General features: G+C 43.2%; 1 protein-coding gene across 6 annotated transcripts in view; it reads right to left on the bottom strand.

Moving 5' to 3' along the window:
* The window catches only part of WDR59 (WD repeat domain 59), an 86,338-nt gene that overhangs the window by 20,260 nt on the left and 46,677 nt on the right, over window positions 1–19,401 (bottom strand). For 4 of the 6 annotated variants that reach the window (XM_040443130.1, XM_040443134.1, XM_040443133.1 and 1 more), the window contains exons 11-19: window positions 17,065–17,144; window positions 15,757–15,889; window positions 15,497–15,621; window positions 13,062–13,226; window positions 10,969–11,064; window positions 10,485–10,641; window positions 9,967–10,036; window positions 4,814–4,967; window positions 1,184–1,240 (exon numbers count right to left, since the gene is read on the bottom strand). In XM_040443130.1, the coding sequence (XP_040299064.1) occupies window positions 1,184–1,240; window positions 4,814–4,967; window positions 9,967–10,036; window positions 10,485–10,641; window positions 10,969–11,064; window positions 13,062–13,226; window positions 15,497–15,621; window positions 15,757–15,889; window positions 17,065–17,144 (1,037 nt within the window). Of the gene's footprint in view, window positions 1–1,183; window positions 1,241–4,813; window positions 4,968–9,052; window positions 9,419–9,966; window positions 10,037–10,484; window positions 10,642–10,968; window positions 11,065–13,061; window positions 13,227–15,496; window positions 15,622–15,756; window positions 15,890–17,064; window positions 17,145–19,401 lie in introns of those variants that run through there. The other 2 variants (XM_040443131.1, XM_040443136.1) reach the window with 2 other exon arrangements.

Below are 19,401 nucleotides of genomic sequence, written 5' to 3' on the forward strand. Positions count from 1 at the left end.
GGGATCATAGGAAAGAGGACAGGGAGGAAAGGACCGGGGGGAGGGGGGAGGCATTGGTGCGAATAGCACTGAATGACAACCAATATAGCCAGCTTGCGACTGTACCACCAGTGTTACTGCTACAACCGGAGGCGACATCAATGCCAATAAATGGGTTAAATGTAAAAACAGCCCAAGAATAAGCCACCAACTGCTTCGCAGCAACCCCACCAACAATGCATAATCAGCAGAGTGGGCAGTGAGTCAAAATGAGTTCCTATTTCAATAGCAGCAGGAGCAGAGACTTCTGGAAAATCAGTGGAAATTCCACAGTCGGGTTGGCTGGGACAGGCTTTTGGAGGAAAGGTGGCCACGTTGGCGGCTCCGCCTCCAAGTTGTGGGCAGCAGTGGCACTTGAGAATCAGGGCTCCTGATTTCAACTGGTTTTGATATGAAAAGGCTATAGGACTGTTCCCCTACATATTTTGTAGACCCAGTGAAATTTACAAAAAAGCCACAAGGCTGCCCTACACAGCCTGAGGCCACCTTGGCACTACTGAAACATGGAGGGGGTGGGAGAGGAAGACAGAAGAGGGGGATGGCCAATAGGAATGAGTAAGAAGGAAAGAAAAGGAAGAGAGATGTCCACAGCAGAGGTTTTGTTGCAATGCAAAATACTGATGGTAAGGAAAAAATTTGTTCCAGAGAGTTCCCGAAGGATTAAAAACTAGCTTATGCATCATGCCAATGAAGCAGGTGAGCACTTCCCTCTTTGAACTAGACTAAGACGATAAAAACAGAGAGACAAAATGGTGGAAGCCTCTTATATCTTCCTCTGCTTCACCCCATGCCAAAGGTAGGCTTTTGAAAGCTCCAGGAAATTATACAAATACTCCAAATGAAATCAGGTGAGCTAAAGGCTTACAGATGGGGTTCTTTCCAAGAAACCCAGTGTTTGGCTTCATTTTCAAAGAAGGCCATTCACAATCCTTAATGATACCAGTACTCATCCATTTGAAACTGGATGAAAAAAAGAGGAAGCCCTCGGCACTTGACTCCCAAGAGTGAAAAATTTATTGTGCTGGTCCTGAAAACCAGCCAGCCTGTCATTCAGGTTCCTCAAAGCCAGGCAGGTGGCATTTTATTCTTGGGCCTTTGGGCAGACAGGATTAGTCAAGGAGAGCATTTGCACAGCGCACAGTACCGGGAAGTCGTTAATTGCTTGTATGGACCAACGTCGCCGGGCAGAGCGAGGAGACATCTGTGCGTGAAAACGTTACACCCAGGAGGAGGGAAGAAAAACACCAAGAAAATTAAAAGGGAAAAATATAGAATAAAATGAAAGCTTCCCACATATTTGATGGATTAAAAGGTACCACAATATACTGCAAAATCAGGTTTGCATGACTAAAAATCTGAACCTAACCACAGCAATATTTGGAGATTCCCTCACCTCCCTCCAGACCCACTGCACTCCAAACCCAGCTTCAATGTCATAATTCTTTGGTTCAAAACACATTTCAAGATATTGAGGAGGCTGGCATCAATACAGCTCTGACAAGGTCAAGGTTTATAGTACTCTCGTGAGGATTAAGATCGTAGGGCAAGCAGAGAAATTACAGGTAGAGGGTCTACTCTCCCCATCAAGAGCATACATTTGTGCGAGAAGATTCTCATTCCTAAAAATGAAGAAGTTCGTTGGTAGACTAACACCAAATTGTTTCTGATGTGTGGTTGGGGTGGGTGGGGCCAATGGGGGAAATTGGAAGCCTTGACCTTGGGGTTGCAGGACTATTTTCGGAGTGACACCATGGGGAGGCAAGAGCCCATGAGAAATGAAGGGAATGAGGGAGCAAAGTTGAAAAGCTGCTGTCCCGGGGGCACGTGCTAACAACATGTGCATCAGTGTGAAACTGGGGCTGAAAAGCACTGTTTATGGGAAATCAGAAATTATCCTATTAACTTCAAGACCTCCTCAGTTATTTACACTTAGAGCTATTTTAGCAACATAAACTGAAGCATGGGTGGAGGTTGCAAAATGTAAAAAATGTTTATAGGCCAATGCCTAATGTTTATCACAAGTTCTAGGTCTTCTGATTTGCCCTAGGAATAAACAATATTTCACCAACTATTAATAGGTGGTCCAGTTACCAAATGAACGTTAGCATCTCTCTGGGCTTTCTAACTTCCTATGAAATTTGATAGTTGTTTCTGGGTTTTTTTTTTTAGGTCTCTCACATTTTAAAATATTTAGGAGAGAACCTTGGAATTTCATCTGGAGAACATTTGGGTGAATATGATAATATGACCTAAGTAGGGCAGGTCAAAAACACACCAAAAAACAAGAGAAACGAACAGAAAATCCCCAAAGACTCCATAAAGATTCTTATAATCTCCAAAATACTCTATAATTCCTTCACTGCTATACTTTAACATGGTCATATTTTTTTCTTTTATTCTTACTCATTTATAGACCTCAGGGGTAGAGATCTAAAAGAGAATAAAGATATGTAGGAGAAAAATTGGGGCTGAAAATAAAGACTTCAGCACAGAGAAATTTAGTGATCTGGAATCATTTCGAGAACAAAAGTAATAAAAGTGGTATTATTTGACATGTCAAACTAGATACCTGAGGATAAGAAAATACTCCTTGAGGGATAAAACCATATTGACCTCTAACAGGAAGGAAGATGGCCTATGTAAGATATCATGGCCGGGTTGCCGTATTTCATTTCCCTAACTCCCCCACCCCTCCCTCTGCCCCGTGTAAATGGGATGAACGTGAACAAGGTTTAAGGAGAGATGAATGTATTTCAGATTCATCACAAAATGACTCACTCACTTAACTACTTTATACAGCTGAACCACATGAAACTTTTTTTTGAGATTAAAAATGGTCAAATATCAGTCATTTCATAGGATGTCACCTAATAACTACTATCTATCTGTCACCCACTGAAATGTGCCTCCCTCCCCCAGGGCTTCTAGAGTTCTTATAATGTTCTACTTCTTGGCCTGGGTGTTGTTAGTTCACTGAATTATTGCCAATGATTTGTGAACTGTTCTGTACGTATATTATACAGAAATACAAAAGTTTCAAATAAAATTATAATAAAAGTGTCTGCTCCCCTTTTATGTGGTCACTATCTCAAATAAAACCTAAAGACCATGTGCTATACTAGGTCATCCTAAGGGACTATAAGAGCCCATTTTCTGTGGAGAAGCTGTACACCGGGAATCATCCCAAAATGAAGGATCACAGTCCTCCCCCTCCTCCTCAGAAGATCCTACCTGATACAAGGTAATTATCTATGTGCCTTTGGTCCCTCTTTGTGACTGTGGTATTTATAGTAAAAGAGGCCAGACCGTGAAAAACATGGGCGTAAGGCTTTACAAATGCTTTTGCATTACGAGAGGCCCCATGGTGGAAACGGAGTTATTTTGACTAGACATGGCCTTTTTGCACTATCAGGGTCAAAAGTGCTAGTCAATCTACTTTCCCAATCCAAACCCAAGCATGAGTAACACATGACATGATTCGAAGGAGGACTGAGAACTCTCTTGGACTAAGAGATCTCCTCAAATGGGCCCTTACACTCAAGAAAATTCCCCATTTACCCAACCATGAGTCTGTTTGGCTATTATGTCAATAAAATGCCCTAGTTCTGACCATCTAGCCAGCTGCCTGCTAGCTTGCTTGGAGGGAGTGGGGGGGAATCCTAAAAATTTTGAATGTAAAGGACTTGTGGGGATATATGTGTTCTGAGACAGTCAGCAACGGCCAGAGGGGCACAGTTCCATCAGAGATGTGAAGAAGGGGACTACGGAAAGGCAACAAAAATATCACTGTCCCCATTCAAGCGAGTGGTTCTGTCCAAGGTCGGTCCTATCTCAAGCATCAGCTCCTGCCGCTCACTCATTTCAGTCACATACAAACTCCAAGACTATACAAAGTCAGAGGTGGACAACTATCAGTGTGAACCAAGGTTAGACAATACAATGCAATCGAGGTGAAGACACCTCTAACACTTGCTGGAAATTGGGTTTTATTTAAAATAATTCAATTTTTTAAAAAACACATTTCAATTAGAGTCAATCCATCATTTAGCTGGGGACAACAAGAATTCCTAAGGACCGAGCTCTGCTTAAAACATCATTTCAGTTAAAAGCCAGTTTAAACCAGCCTCTCAATCTGACAACACAGGAAGAGTTCTTAGAAGCATTCCTACGCTCTGCCAACATTCTCTACACTGTCATCACCAAAGGCTTCTGCTTCTGACAGCTTAATAGCTACATTAGGAACGATGAGTTCCTTAAGAACTCAGGAACACAGGACAGGCTCGGGTGATTTTGTATAAACTGACCATTCAGATGGGCATTTCAGTGGAGATTTAGTAAAAGCCTAAGACCTCTTAGAGATCAACTTTATAACTTTTCACCACTATGAACTTCTAAATATATCGAGATCCCAAGCCTTCAGAAGCATCCCTCAATTTGTTGACAAACATCAGAATATGCAGGAAGATCTGCAGCTAAATTATGCTACCTGAAACAAGGGGAATCAAGCTTCGTAAATGGGGGTAACAAGGATAGGGTTAAATGGGGAGCGAAGAATATGGATTCTAAGAACCAACCCATCCCTCCACACACACAATTCACAGTAGTTAAAACCAACTGAAAGGAACGAAGCAAAGGTCTTTCTTGAACCAACTAATTTTGAAAGTTAGAGACTATAGGGGCATCGCTAACTTAGGTGCTGTGCAGAGCAGGCAGGGAGACAAAGAACGAAAATCTAGAAGGAATAAGAATCAGAGGCCATGCCTCTCCTGCTTACCCGCTCCTTGTAGTAGAAGGAGCTGATGGAGACCTGCTCTTTCTCACTTCGAGTGGGGCTCCCACTGTATAAACGAAGGTTGCCAGGGGCCTCTGTGCGGATCTTCATTGGCGCAATCAAGCCAGTATGATAAGCAGACAAGGCTGACAGAGACCTGTAGTTGAAAACAGAATTATCCATACTGGCTTCAGTCTTTCCTTATTTCCAAATACTGTTGCTCTTAAGCACATGATGAAACCAAGAGGAAAAGATGGGTAAAACGGGAAAAAAAGGAAACTCAACAAAAAAAACAAAACACGACTTTTGTCTGCAAAAGCGGAGAATACTTCTAAGACTGTATACAAAGAAAATCAAAGGAATCTACAAACTATGAGAATGAACAAGTGAATTTAGATACAAGGCCAATCTATAAAAATCTGCATTTTTATACATTAGAAACAAACATTTAGAAATATCTTAAAATTTTCATTTACAATAGCATCAAATACCTAGAAATGAACTTAATTTAAAAATGTGCGTTGAAAACACAAAATATTGCTGAGAAATCAGAGAAGTATCATGTTAGTGGATGAAAAGTTTCCATATTACTGTCAAGATGTCAGTTTTCTCCAAACTGATCTGTAGAGTTGACACATTTCCAATCAAAATATGAAGAGAAGTTTTGTGTAGAAACCAATTCGCCATGTCATGTTTTTACAGGAATGCAAAAGACCTAGCCAACAGCCAACATGATCCTGAGTAAGAGTAATAAAACTGGAGGACTTACTAGCAGATTTGAAGACTTACAATATAAAAGCTACATTAAGAGTATAGTGTTGGCATAAAGAGAAACCAAGAGAGCAAAGGAAAAAAGTAGACTCTAGAAATAGACCCACAACCATATTCAATTGATTTTCAACAATGGTATCAATGCAATTTTTTTTTAATCAATGCAAATTCAATGAGGAAAGTCAAAATTTTTCCATGAATGGTGCTGGAACAATAACTATATAGCTCTACTGAAAAAAGCAAACGTTGACCCCTACCTCACATCATACACACAAAAAATTAATTTGAGATTGACTACAGACCTTAAAGAAGGACTCTAAAACTCTAAACTTTTAAAAGAGAAGAATATTTTTGTAATCTTGGGTTAGGCAAAGATTTTTTTTTCTAGAACACAAAAGCACTAAACATAATTTTTTTTTAAATTTTTTTTTCAACGTTTATTTATTTTTGGGACAGAGAGAGACAGAGCATGAACAGGCGAGAGGCAAAGAGAGAGGGAGACACAGAATCGGAAACAGGCTCCAGGCTCTGCGCCATCAACCCAGAGCCCGACGCAGGGCTCGAACTCACGGACCGCAAGATCGTGACCTGGCTGAAGTCGGACGCTCAACCGACTGTGCCACCCAGGCGCCCCTAAACATAAAATTTTTAAAGTGATAGATTGGATTTTATCAAAATTAAAAACTTGTATTTATCAAAAATCATTACGGAGAAAGACAAACCACAGATTAAGAGAAAATCTATCTGGACTTCCAGCAAACGATTTAGAACCAGAATAAAGAACTGACACCAATAAATAATAAGAAACCTAGTCCTATAGAAATGAGCAAAATACTTGAACAGGCACATCACAAAAGAATATACCCAAATGATCAATGAGCACACAAAAGCTGCCCAACATCACCAGTCATCACCACAATGAGATACCACATACCCATCACAATGACTAAAGTTGAAAAGATTGAAAATATCAAATTTCGGAAAGAATGTGGAGCAACTATAATTCTGAAACATTGCCGGTAAGAGTGTAAAATGACACAACCACTGGGGACAGACTTTTTGGCAATGCTAAAAAAAATAAATAAATAAAAAATAAAAAATAAATCAAACATACACCTAACCTATGACCCAGGGATTCTGCCCCTTGGGTAGAGAAGTTAATATACATGTCCATAAAAAGACTTCTGTGTGTAGGTCTACTCATGATAGCCCCAAACTAGAAAGAATTCAAATATCCCTCAAGAAGAGAATGATAAATTGTATTATTTTCATACAATGGAACCATCGATATATGCAACTCTGTGGATCAATTTCAAAAACATAAGAGACTCTTAAATATGGAGAACAAACAGAGGGTTACTGGAGGGGTTGTGGGAGGGGGGAATGGGCAAGGGGCATTAAGGAATCTACTCCTGAAATCACCATTGCACTATATGCCAACTAATTTGGATGTTCCACTATATGCCAACTAATTTGGATGTTCCACTATACGCTAACTAATTTGTATGTAAATTTAAAAAGTAAAATTAAAAACAAAAAACAAAAAAACATTAAGTTAGCAAAACAGGTGAGACGCAAAACAGCACATGCTGCCTGATGTGCTACTTAGATGAAGCTCAAGCACAGGCAAAACCACAACTACAATGATGGAAGTCGGAAGACTGGTTTCCTCTGGGTGTAAACAGAGAAAACTCCTGTTCTCTATGTTGATCTGGGTGTTGGTCATCAAGGTATACACTTCACATCTGTGTACTGTAAATCAGACCTCACTGAAACACTGTTAGTGTGCAAACCGTTCTAATAGGAACATTCTTCCCTCTTATCCGAAGCCCAGATACACATATTCTTGTTGCCCTTTGAGAGCAGGTGCTTGTTTTCTAGTCCAACCTTTCAAAAACAGAACCCAAGTAATACATGGGGTCTCTGACACTTAACTCCCCAGGCCTGTGCAGTCAAGGTCTCATCTGCTCAGGTGACTGCAGAGACTGGCAGACTCCCGGGACAGCAGTGGTGCCTCCTCGTGCACTCGGTTCAATCTTTCTTTCCCGGAAGTATGCTAATTATATTTCATCCCATACATCCACGTGTTCGCAATGGGAGGACTTTCATGTTATCCTAGACACCGCACTGCAGGGGCAGAAGTCCCTCGTACGCACCTTATAATTTTTAAGTTTAAAAAACCAGTGGTATGGGGGAGGTTGTGCATGTGTGGGGACGGGTGTATATGAGGACCCTCTGTATCTTCCACCCAATTTTACTACATACTTAAAACTGCTCTAAAACATGAAGTTTATTAATTAAGAAAAAAAAAAAAACCTTTATGATGGGATCCAGCAATTCTGCTCATAGGTATATACTGGAGAAAAATGAAAAGCTGTGTCCACACAAAAACTTGTACATGAATGCACAAAACAGCATTATTTGTAATAGCCAAAAAATGCAAATAACCCCAATGTCCACAGACTGATAAAGAAATAAATAAAATGTGGCATATGTATATGACAGAATATTATCTGGCAATAAAAACGAAGTCCTGGGGCGCCTGGGTGGCTCAATTGGCTGAGTATCTGACTCTTGATTTTGGCTCAGGGCATGATCTCACGGTTTGTGAGATTAAGCCCCCTGTTGGGCTCTGAGCTGAGTGTGGAAGCCTGCTTAAGATTCTCTCTCTCTCTTCCTCCCTCTCTCTCTCTCTCTCTCTCCCTCCCTCCCTCTGTGCCTCTCCTCTGCTCACACGTTTCTCTCTCTCTAGAATAAAATTAAAAAAACAAAAAAAGAACTACTGACCATGCTACAATATGTATGAGCCGTGAAAACACTACACTAAGCAAGGGGCGCCTGGGTGGCTCAGTCAGTTGAGCATCTGACATTAGCTCATGTCATGATCTCATGGTTTGCGAGTTTGAGCCCTTCGTCGGGCTCTGTGCTGACAGCTCAGAGCCTAGAGCCTGCTTTGAGTTCTGGATCTCCCTCTCTCTCTGCCATCCCCTGCTCACACTCTGTCTCTCCCTCTGTCTGAAAAATAAGTAAACATTTTTTAAAAGTTAAAAAAAAACATTACACTAAGTGAAAGAAGCCAGTCACAAAGAACCACATAATTATATGATTCTATTACTATAAAATGCCCAGAATAGGCAAAATGATTGACAGAAAGTACATCAGTGTTTGCCCAGTACTGGAAGAAAGGGGGACTTGGGAGTGTTGACACCTAGGGGATGCAGTTTCTTTTGAGGGTAATTAAGGGGCGACTGGGTGGCGCAGTCGGTTAAGTGTCCGACTTCAGCCAGGTCACGATCTCGCGGTTCGTGAGTTCGAGCCCCGCGTCAAGCTCTGGGCTGATGGCTCGGAGCCTGGAGCCTGTTTCCGATTCTGTGTCTCCCTCTCTCTCTGCCCCTCCCCCGTTCATGCTCTGTCTCTCTCTGTCCCAAAAATAAATTAAAAATGTTGAAAAAAAAAAAAAAGTTCTAGAACTGACTCTAGTGATGGCTGCACATGATCTGTGAATACACAACAAGCCACTGAATTATATACTTTAAATGGGTCAACTGTATACTATGTGAATTATATTTGAGTAAAACAGTGAAAACTTAAACAGTAGTAATAGGAAACACAGAGCCACACGCCAGGCTGTATTCTAAATGCTTCCCAGGGATTAACTCATTGATTCTTCCCAGCAACCCAAGTATGTAGGTGTCACTATCATCCCCAACTTACTGGTGAGGAAACTCAAGGATGGTTTAGATAACTTGCCTAAGGTCACAGAACAGCAGGGCCAAGACTTGGACCCGGTGGTTTGGCTCCGGAGTCCACATTCCCATTTGCTACCTTAGATCTCCTCTTAAAAACAAAACAAAGCAAAGAAAAAACCGACACACAGAAAAATAATGGAGACCAGACAGGAAGCATGTTAAATTGCTAACGATGACTCGCCATGGAAAAGAACAGCTTTCAAATCTTAACTGAAAACTTCCATAATGTTGGAGTTTTTCCAACCACTGAATGTAGTTTATAAAAATTTCACATGTTTTGGCAATGTCAGAAGTGGCATACTAATGTTGTGGAACTAGAGATGACCTTTTTTTTTGTTATTTTTCTATTGTTATTTAATGTTCAAATAATACTTTAGCAACAGGGGAAAAGAATTTGCCTTGTTTTGACAACAACTTTTATCAAACTTCTTCTAGTGGTTTGGTGGTAACCTGACAGTACAAATCTCAGCTGAGTAGCAATTTAATGAACCTGATCTTTCTCCAATGAATCTTCTAATGGGTATTTACTGAAGAACTAACACACACTGTCCCAAGACCAACGCAGTGATAAACCCCGGATGTCTGCCCACCTATGGCTCCGTGAGTGCAGCTTACACCTGCATCTCCCAGGCTCACCTCGGAGTAGGTTCTGTCGGAGACACTGCTCGATGCATCGTCATAGGCCGCGTGAAATACACCAGATAGCCTGACAAAGGAGACACCACATGGGCACATCAAGGTCAATGAGCTGCACGCGGGAAATCCGAAGGCAGCACCGGTCAGTCCTCGCTACAGCCACACTTTAACAACGACAAAGGTCAGAATCTCTAGGATCCAGGAAGGATGGGATGTGTTTGGTGCAGAAAAAATCTTCTCGGGTACTTTCTACTTCTTTGCTAGGGGACCTGTCCTACGTTGAGAATCAGGGATCGTCAGAATGAAAAAATTAAAACTGCAATTCTGTTGAGTATTCTCAGGATATGTCCACAGAAGCCAATTCAGCATCATACCATTTAACACTCTCGCAATCTTTTGAGTTACCAGGAAACGACGACAAATTTTCTGATTTGTCTGAGATTTCTTTATAGACTATAGAACAGTCTCAGCTTCTCACTCTCACAATCTACAGTCAGAGAACCAAAAGAAAGACAAACCTGCTCCACAGAACCTGGCCCCCGAGGTCCTAGGGAAGGGAATGTTGGCATCTTGGTATGACCCATAGGCAGTGGTCACCCGGGCAAACGTTGGTAAGGGCGGAGTGACGGAGTTTGGGAGTGCAAAGGGGTTGCTGGAAGTGCTGTCTTCTTGGTTCTGAAATTTAAAAATTAACAGACCTGGGGCACCTGGGTGGCTCGGTCGTTTAAGCGTCTGACTCTTGGTTCCGGCTCAGGTCATGATCTCACACTTGGGGAGTTCAAGCCCCACATCAGAGTGTGGAGACTGCTTGGGATTCTCTCTCTCCCCCCCTCTCTCTGCCTCTCTCTCTCTCTCAAAATAAATAAATAAACTTAAAAAAAATTTTAACATACTAAAAACCACAGGCTATCTTAAAGCTGACTTACAAAATGAGGACACATTAGTTTGGGGAGGAAGAAACGAAACAAAACACCAAAGCACGAGTCGGTACGAGAATCCCACCACAAAAGACTCAAGGCAGGAGACGAGCTGGCGCAGGCAGGGCTCCAAACAACTCTGGTTGCGCTTCACTTTTTGCAGGGAAGTGTCTTTCAGGATCTAGAAAAGGCACGAAACACAGTCAAGAATAGCAACCTTCTCTCTCCTGATTCACTTTTATTCTTCAAAGCAGTGGGAGGCCGTGAAGACGCAGGGAGACTGGAGCACAGCCGTGCCTCAGGCTTCCAGTGCAGCAACCTACTTTCCACCTGCTCTAGAGGCACGGAGAGCAGATGCGTTTCTGTGCCCTCTTCGAGAAGCCCGTTCCTCAGCCAGGGTGTGCACACACATCTTTAGTGTGAATTCTACTCCTGCCCTGTCCTAGCTTGGCCCCTATCCCCCCCAGGAAAATCTCAGTACCTTAGAAGTAATGCTCAATACAAGCCCGGGGGAGAAGATTTCAATCCAGTGGAAATTATTATAATTTTTTTCTTCTTTAAAAACATAAATCCTAACGTTTTAAGGCACATACTGGAGACCTAAAGTGACATACACATACTGAAGACAGGCATGTAAACTGGCTGTCCTGTAACGAAGTCATTACCCATGTGGGGCTACGGGGCATGGGAAGTGAGGAGAGTCTGAATCGAGAGGTTCTGGAAGCATACAATTCATACCAAGTGTTGAAGACTTATTAGTACAAGAATGCAAAGTGTCTCAACAATTGTTATATGGATTGCATGTTGATATAACACTTGGCACACACTGGATTAAGTAAAAATAGTAATGAAATTAATTTACCTGCTACTTTCCATTTTTTTTAGTGTGATTACTAGAAAATTTTAAATTACGTGTAGCCTACATTCTATTTCTGTCAGACAGTACTCAATTAGACTTTTAGAGATACTTCCTAATCCTATCATTTGTATACCAATAGGAAGATCTATCTTTTTTTTATATGTGCAAATAAGACAATGAAATATTCAAATTCCGAGTACAGAAAAACAAAAAAAAACCCAGACTCGTAACTAGAGAGAACAAATAGATGGTTACCAGAGGGGAGGTAGGTGGGAGATGAGTGAAATAGGTGATGGGGATTAACCACACTTAACGCGATGAGTGGTGCTGAGTGATGTAGAGAATTGTTGAATCATTGTATTGTACACCTAAAACTACTGTTAACGCTGTATGTTAATTATACTTGGATTCAAAAAATTCCAAGCACAAAATGTACCTCTACCACAAAACCAAAGTAACGTCTGAGAGATCTTTACGCCACCTGAAAAATTTCTTGGCTACATATCTTATCCCAAGAAGACGGGCCAAGTGTGTATAATACAAACTAGGCCAAAGCGAACAGCATTTGGGTCAACTTGGTCGGTCAGGACTTTTCAGTTACTTCACACAGGCTGCTGCTCACACTGAAAAAAGTGTAGCATCCCCAGCTCGTGGGGCTGTTTAAATGGGGGTTCTGCCTGATTAGCTCTGCATGAACTGACAGAGCAAGTTCCTGAGCCAGCAGCTAAGAGCAGACGCCGTGCCGGTCGGCCTTGTTTCGGGCACCGCCATGCCTCCAGATGCCTCACGTGTTCAACGAGCCAGCCGCGCTCTGGGATGACACCATTTCCTCTCATGGAATGAACTTTTTTAGTGACCTCACATTTTGTTTTCTGATTATAAAGTATCTCTTAACTTCAGAATACATCTTGCCTACTGTTTCCAGATAAATGAAAATGTACTGTAGGGCTCTTAACCCGGGATTAATGCACAGCTTTAATGAGATCTCTGAGCAGATGAGAGGCAATTATGGAACCGCATCCTATTCACGCACAGTGTTTCTGAAATTATATACCACAGTTGCGCAAATTTTTCTGTGTCGGTTTCATCAGATGTTCAAAGGGGCTCCACGACCCAAAAAGGCTGAGGACCACCTCCACTGTTTGCTACACACAGTGAACAGCAAGGGCTAACCCAGTGGCGCGGAAGGACAGATGACTTTCAAATCTTCTCTATCGGACTTTTCACTCGACCTTACTCCTCAACTCAGACACGGACACCCGTGGACAGAGGTTTCCTCTTAAGACACCTGAGAAGAATTTGTGAACACAGACCCCCACCTTCAGCAGCTTGGCTTTCATCGTGGACGTGATGGTGGTGGGGTTGATAAACTGGAACGAGGGGGCAGCGTTGTTGGGATACTGCGCGGGGAACTTGACCAGCATCTTGACGCGGTGGCTGCTGCAGTGCACAGACACCGTGCAGCTCCTGTCTGCCGCATCCATCTGCAGGGGACAAAGGGACAACCGCTTGGGAGGTAGGCCACCATTCATTTTCAGACGCAAATGAATTTAAACAAGCTAAGTGCAAGCTCAAGGTTCCTGGTAAGTGGGTGGAGGGGGGGGGATTCCCCAAAGACAAGTGAATCTGGAAGATTCAGACAACTTGTGTTCAAGACAGATGTTTCATTTTTAGCACTGATTTAATAAGCTCGAAGTATTCTGACGTAAAAAAGCTTCAACCTAAAGCTGTGAGGTAGACTGGAACTTGTTATATTTATTTTGAGACGAGAAGAGAAAGCAGGAAGAATGGAAATACCTGACTCAAGTTCAAAAGAACTCCTGGGAAAATCCATAGAGACAGAAAGTTGATTAGTCGGCGCCAGAGGCTGGGGGGAGAAGGCAATGAGAAGTGACTGCTAATGGATATGGGATTTTTTAGGGACGATGACAATGCTTTGGAATTAGGGGTGATGGTTGCATAACTCTGCGACTGAGGTTTACAACCACCAAACTGTAAACTTTAGAAGGGTAAACTTTATGGCATGTGAATTTTATCTCAATACTTTTAAAAAAGCACTCCTGGAAAAGGAATCAAGATCTCCTTCTTAAAAGAGACTCACTTGGCTATCCACACTCTTCTCAACTGTTCTCAACAAAGGGGGTATGATCTGAATCAATACAGATAGCCAATTAATCAGAGGATTCTTTCTCTCTCTTGATTTCTTGTGAGGCCCACCAGAGAAGGCAGCTGGAGTAGAGCAAAAAACAGGAACACAGGTGGGAAATCTGGGGACAGATTTCAAATATTCTCTCTTCCACCAAATAGCTGCTGACTTCCGACAAGTCATTACATCTCTTAGTGTGTGTTTCCTCTTCTGTTAAGTGGGGATAAAAGCATGTGTTGCAGAGTTGTTTCATTTACTTTTTTGTTTATTTCTTTTTGAGACAGAGAGTGAGCACAAGGGGGCAGGGGCAGAGAGAGAGGGGGGACAGAGGATCCCAAGCAGGCTCCATGCTGACAGCAGAGAGCCCCGTGCGGGACTTGTACTTGCAAACCGCGAGATCATGACCCGAACTGAAGTCAGGCACTTAACTGACTGAGCCACCCAGGTGCCCCTGCAGAGTTGTTTTTTTGTTTGTTTGTTTTTTGTTTTTTAATTTTTTAATGTTTATTTATTTTTGAGAGAGAGACAGAACACAAGCAAGGAAGAGGCAGAGAGAGAGGGTGACACAGAATCCAAAGAGGCTCCAAGCTCTGAGCTGTCAGCACAGAGCCAGCCTGATGCAGAGCTCCAACTCACCAGCCTCGAGACCATGACCTGAGCTGAAGTCGGACGCTCAACCGACTGAGCCACCAGGCGCCCCCCTGCAGAGTTGTCTTAAAGGCCAAAGGAGATAGGTATGTACACACAGGTACATATCCATGCCTACTGTTTGTTGAATCTGGGCAAAAGAGAAACAAATCAAGCTTCAAAACTCCTTCACAAGGGCGCCTGGGAGGCTCAGTCGGTTAAGCGTCCAACTCCCGATTTTGGCTCAGGTCATGATCTCACAGCTCATGACACAGAGTCCTGCATTGGGCTCTGTGCTCACATCGCAGGGCCCGCTTGGGATTCTCTCTCCCTCACTCTCTGCCCCTACCCCGCCCCTGTGCTCACGTGCACTGTGTCTCTCCCTCTCTCTCAAAATAAATAAACATTAAAAGAAAAAAAAAAACCTTCTTCACAGACTCAGTTCTCTGAAGGAAAGCATTTCATTACCCGCCCAAAATGAAAAGAGTAAATCTTTCCACATGTTAGACGAACAGAGAGGTTTGGTGATCTCACTAGGAGCTGAAGTCATTAAGGAAACGACCAGCTCTAAGGGCAGGTAGTACAGCAGAGCACAAAGAACCTTGGGGAGGCAGGCGTGGCTGCCAAACTCAGCTCTGCCATTAACTATGGCAGGAACCTTTGCCAACTCACGGAGGCTTCCTGGATCTAAGGATCTTCACACATGGGAAAATGAAGTGTTGGAGCATCTAAGAGGATTTCAGGACACGTGAACACCAGTTTATTCCTTGGTCCAGCTTATGAGAAGAGGGTATGGTAAGAATATAATTTACATTGTAAGACTTCTATTTCCTTAGAAAGTCTAGAAAATAAAAAAGCAAGCAGAGAGGTACACCTGTTAGAGCAGCGGAGCTATCTGTAGCCACCATCCTGGCTCAAATAGTCCCCACTCCCACAAAGGGCCATCTGCAAGCCTGAGCCAATCATTAGACTACTGAGTACCTCCACGTTGACATTCCGGATCTGCACGTTGATCAGGGAGAACTCCTGCTGCAGAGTCTGAGGCAGTCCCAGCTGATCTGACTTCTTCTCTTCCAGGATACTGCTTGGGGGGTCTTCCTTTAAGACTAGCAGGAGAGAGAGCGTCTCCAGTTGTTGGAAAATGTTTTTTGAAAATGAGTCAGAGAGCAGTTCTGGGGTACTTGCCAGAACTGAAATGCACAGAGGGGCACCTCACCTAAAACATCAGTTTAACCAATTACCTTCTTCCTCCCCATGGCTCGAGTTGTGCTGGTGATCTGTATCTTGAGTGTGAAGGGTCTTCTCTGGTTCCGGCAGAAGAGAAATGCTCTCAATGAACTCATCAACACCATCTAATATGTCATTTGCACAAAGCTGCAACAAAGGGTAAAAGATCTAGGTCTCCGGAAGTCAGTGGAAATGTTCATCGAGTCTGGTTCTGACTTAAAAATGGGACTCACGAAGGCTAAAAGACGTCAGCCCAAAACTGAGACAATCAAAATAGGTTTTACCCACCACCAGCTCCCCCTGGTTAAATACACAGGAGAATAGGCTCTATTATCTACATGGAAATTTTTCATCCTGTTCATCCTTTATGCAAGCCTCAGAAAACATTATTTTAAATTCCAAGCCTTTGTGGAGTTATTCAGCTAACCCAAGACCAAAAATGAATACATGGTACTTTCTGGAGAAAATATATTTAAAAGGCAGTAAGGTGATGATACTTGACCAAAATGCTCAAGAGTGACTTCTTACTAAGCAATGTTGCACATTTTTTAAAATTCTATTTATTTGTTTGTTTGTTTTTAAGTAACCTCTACATCCAACGTAGGGCTTGAACCCACAAACCTAAGAGCAGGAGTTGCATGTTCTCATTCCCAGGTTTCAGCACCGAAAAAACCCCAAAACACAATAAACCAAAAACCCAACTCCGTGGTGTTGTAAATTTCAGCCAGCATTTTCCATCCACCCTATACGGAGCACTGTGGGGGAAGCAATACAAGGGAGGTGTGGCTCCTGCCTTTAAGGAGCATGGCCACTGAACGAAAGAACCACACTGAGGCGGGAACACAGCAAGGGGCCGTGGCAGCAGGTCACACCAGGTGCCACCGTGGTTCGTGGAAGAAACAGAACTTGTGGGGCAAACCTTGAAAAAGGCTTCAGAGAATAGGTGCCACTGATGGATGTAAAGGGCCCTGAACACTGCAGAGTGTAAGCTTCGACTTCCTAGCTCATTTAGAAGAAGAGAAAGAAATTAAGCCCACAGGCCATTTGCTCAGGAGGCTATCTACAGTCTCCTACAGGGACAGGAGAAAAGGCAGTCGGAGGCTTTTCACGCTTAGAAGTGCCAGATATGAAAGTTGGCTCTTGGAGACCGCAAAGCCTCAGTGTGGCCTATACAAGCCACTCAGCCAACCATCAAGTATTATTAAATGTCTGTCATGTACCCTCTAACTTCCACAACTACTAACCCTTGGTTTTGTTTTGTTTTGTTTTAAGGTTTCCAGCGTACCCGGTTATACTCCTCCACAACGGCGCTGAATACATACCCTCTGCATCTGGGAATCCACCCGCCACATTCTCAAGGTCTGATCCCGTGACCACGTGACCAGTTGGTAGTCCTTGGACCCTAGAAATCACCAAATAAGAATCCTGGAATTTTTGGAGGGTGGGGTGGGGGGTGCGGATTCAACATCAACTTTGCTACAAGTTGCAGGGGAGCGAGATTCCTCCCTTCATTTGGCCATCCATCCATTCAATAAATACTCACTGACCAACGCCTATATGCCAGGCACCGTTCTAGATACTAGGGCAACGGCGCGAATGCAACAACCTCTGTCTTTACAGAGCTCACAATCCAGTGCTGGCAACAGACAAACAGATAAATATGCGATAAAATGTCTGGGAGTGATAGTGCTCTTGCAAAAAAGAAGGATAAGACAACTGCCGGCGGAGCTATTTTTAGACAGGGCTCCCTGAGGAAGTCGCATTTGAGCAGAAACTTAAATGAAGCGAAATAATAACTGGCAGGTGAGCAGGTGAAAAGGGATGCTGGGATTTAACGTCACACTGAACTTTCGCCTCCACAAATGTTCCTCCTTTTACACGCTCCAGAGTTGCTGATCGTGAATATGATTTTTTGAAATGAATTGCTTTAAAAGCATAATGACACCTTACTGTTTGAAAAGAATTTTTTGGCAAAGAGATGCATCTCTTCATAAAATGGATAATCGATCTTGAATGTTCTTAATGGCCTGAGTTACATTTTCACATATTAGGTCTGGTCAAAGGGAAATTATTCTAAAAAGGTTTAGAGAGCTTTATGAAAAATCGGGGCATTTCAGAGTAATTAGGTCCTATCTAGAATCGCCTTTATGGCCATCCTTAGACAGCCGAGGATTTAGAAGACTTTAGAATGTTAATTTCATCCAATTCCCTCATTTTACAGATGGGAAAATGGAGGCACCAGAGAACACACTCTGTCCGAGCTAACAGGGTGGGGGAGGGGCAAAAATTCCTTCTCTGTGTCACTGCCTTCAGTTGGGCCTCCGCTCCTCAACGTGTCAGCATTTCCCTGTGTGTGCCCCACAGGACGCAGCTCTTCTGAATAACTGCCTGCCAGGAGTCCCCTCATACAGACTCCTGCTCGTGTCAGCCACTGTCTGTCTCCACATCTGGCTTCTCTTCATATCCCTGACTGGAGATAAGTTATGCCTGATTCCCTTCTAAACCCAGCTCCTCCACCAGTGCCTTCACCCCCATTCCCTCCTACCCCCACGGGGCCCTTGCTTTCCCACGCCCTCCCTTTCTTGCACCTTCTCCTCGCCCTCAGAGACAGGGCAGCAGCTCTAACATCAACTCAGTCTGCTCCTTGCCTTTGAAGGCAATTTCCTTCGCGAATCCAGTCCCTACCGCCTCTGTTCACGTTGCCTTGTAGTCTGGCCTCTAGCCTCGATCCGCTTTTGGAACTCCTCTCTTAATGATCATATGGCCTCCTATTTGTACCATTAAGCGCTTTTCTCTTATTCTGCACATCCGTCCTTCAGCAACACCTACAACCAGCGACTGCCGCTTCCTTCATGAAGCATCTTCTTCCCCTGGCTACAACACCCCGATTCTCTTCCTATCTCTCTAAGAGCCCCTGCACCGCAGTGAAAACCAAAATTAAACCAGTAAAAATTGACTAGGAAGACATGGCGGTAAAAATAAAATGGGGCAGCCTGAAGTTGAAAAAGAAGTGAAATACAGGAATACATGCAGGATGACTAGACTTATAAAAGGTTCGACAAGCACACTGAAACTATTTCAAGGGATGCGCTAATGGGTGGCAAAACTCTAAAAAAATAATCATTCTCATGAGTGTTAGGACAGCGTGTCCTTCTGGGGAAGGGAGGGCACTGTGATTGAGAAGTTTCTGGGGTTCGGGGCGCCTGGGTGGCGCAGTCGGTTAAGCGTCCGACTTCAGCCAGGTCACGATCTCGCGGTCCGGGAGTTCGAGCCCCGCGTCGGGCTCTGGGCTGATGGCTCAGAGCCTGGAGCCTGTTTCCGATTCTGTGTCTCCCTCTCTCTCTGCTCCTCCCCCGTTCATGCTCTGTCTCTCTCTGTCCCAAAAATAAATAAACGTTGAAAAAAAAAAAATTTTAAAAAAAGAAGTTTCTGGGGTTCTAGCAATATTCTCTTTCTAGACCCTGGTGGTAGTTATGTACATTTTCGCTTCATAATTTGTTAGAATGTACACGTTTTATGCAGTTTTCTAGACAGATGATATACTTTACAATAAAAAGGAATTTGAAAAAAAAAGCACCTGTAACCGGTACTCAAAAATCTCGTTACTTACTAGACGGTCCCAACATACACAATTCACCCTGCCGGCTTACAGACAACAC

Source organism: Herpailurus yagouaroundi, unplaced genomic scaffold (assembly GCF_014898765.1).
Source record: "Herpailurus yagouaroundi ecotype Mexico unplaced genomic scaffold, PumYag 190, whole genome shotgun sequence".
Classification (NCBI taxonomy): Eukaryota; Metazoa; Chordata; class Mammalia; order Carnivora; family Felidae; genus Herpailurus; species Herpailurus yagouaroundi.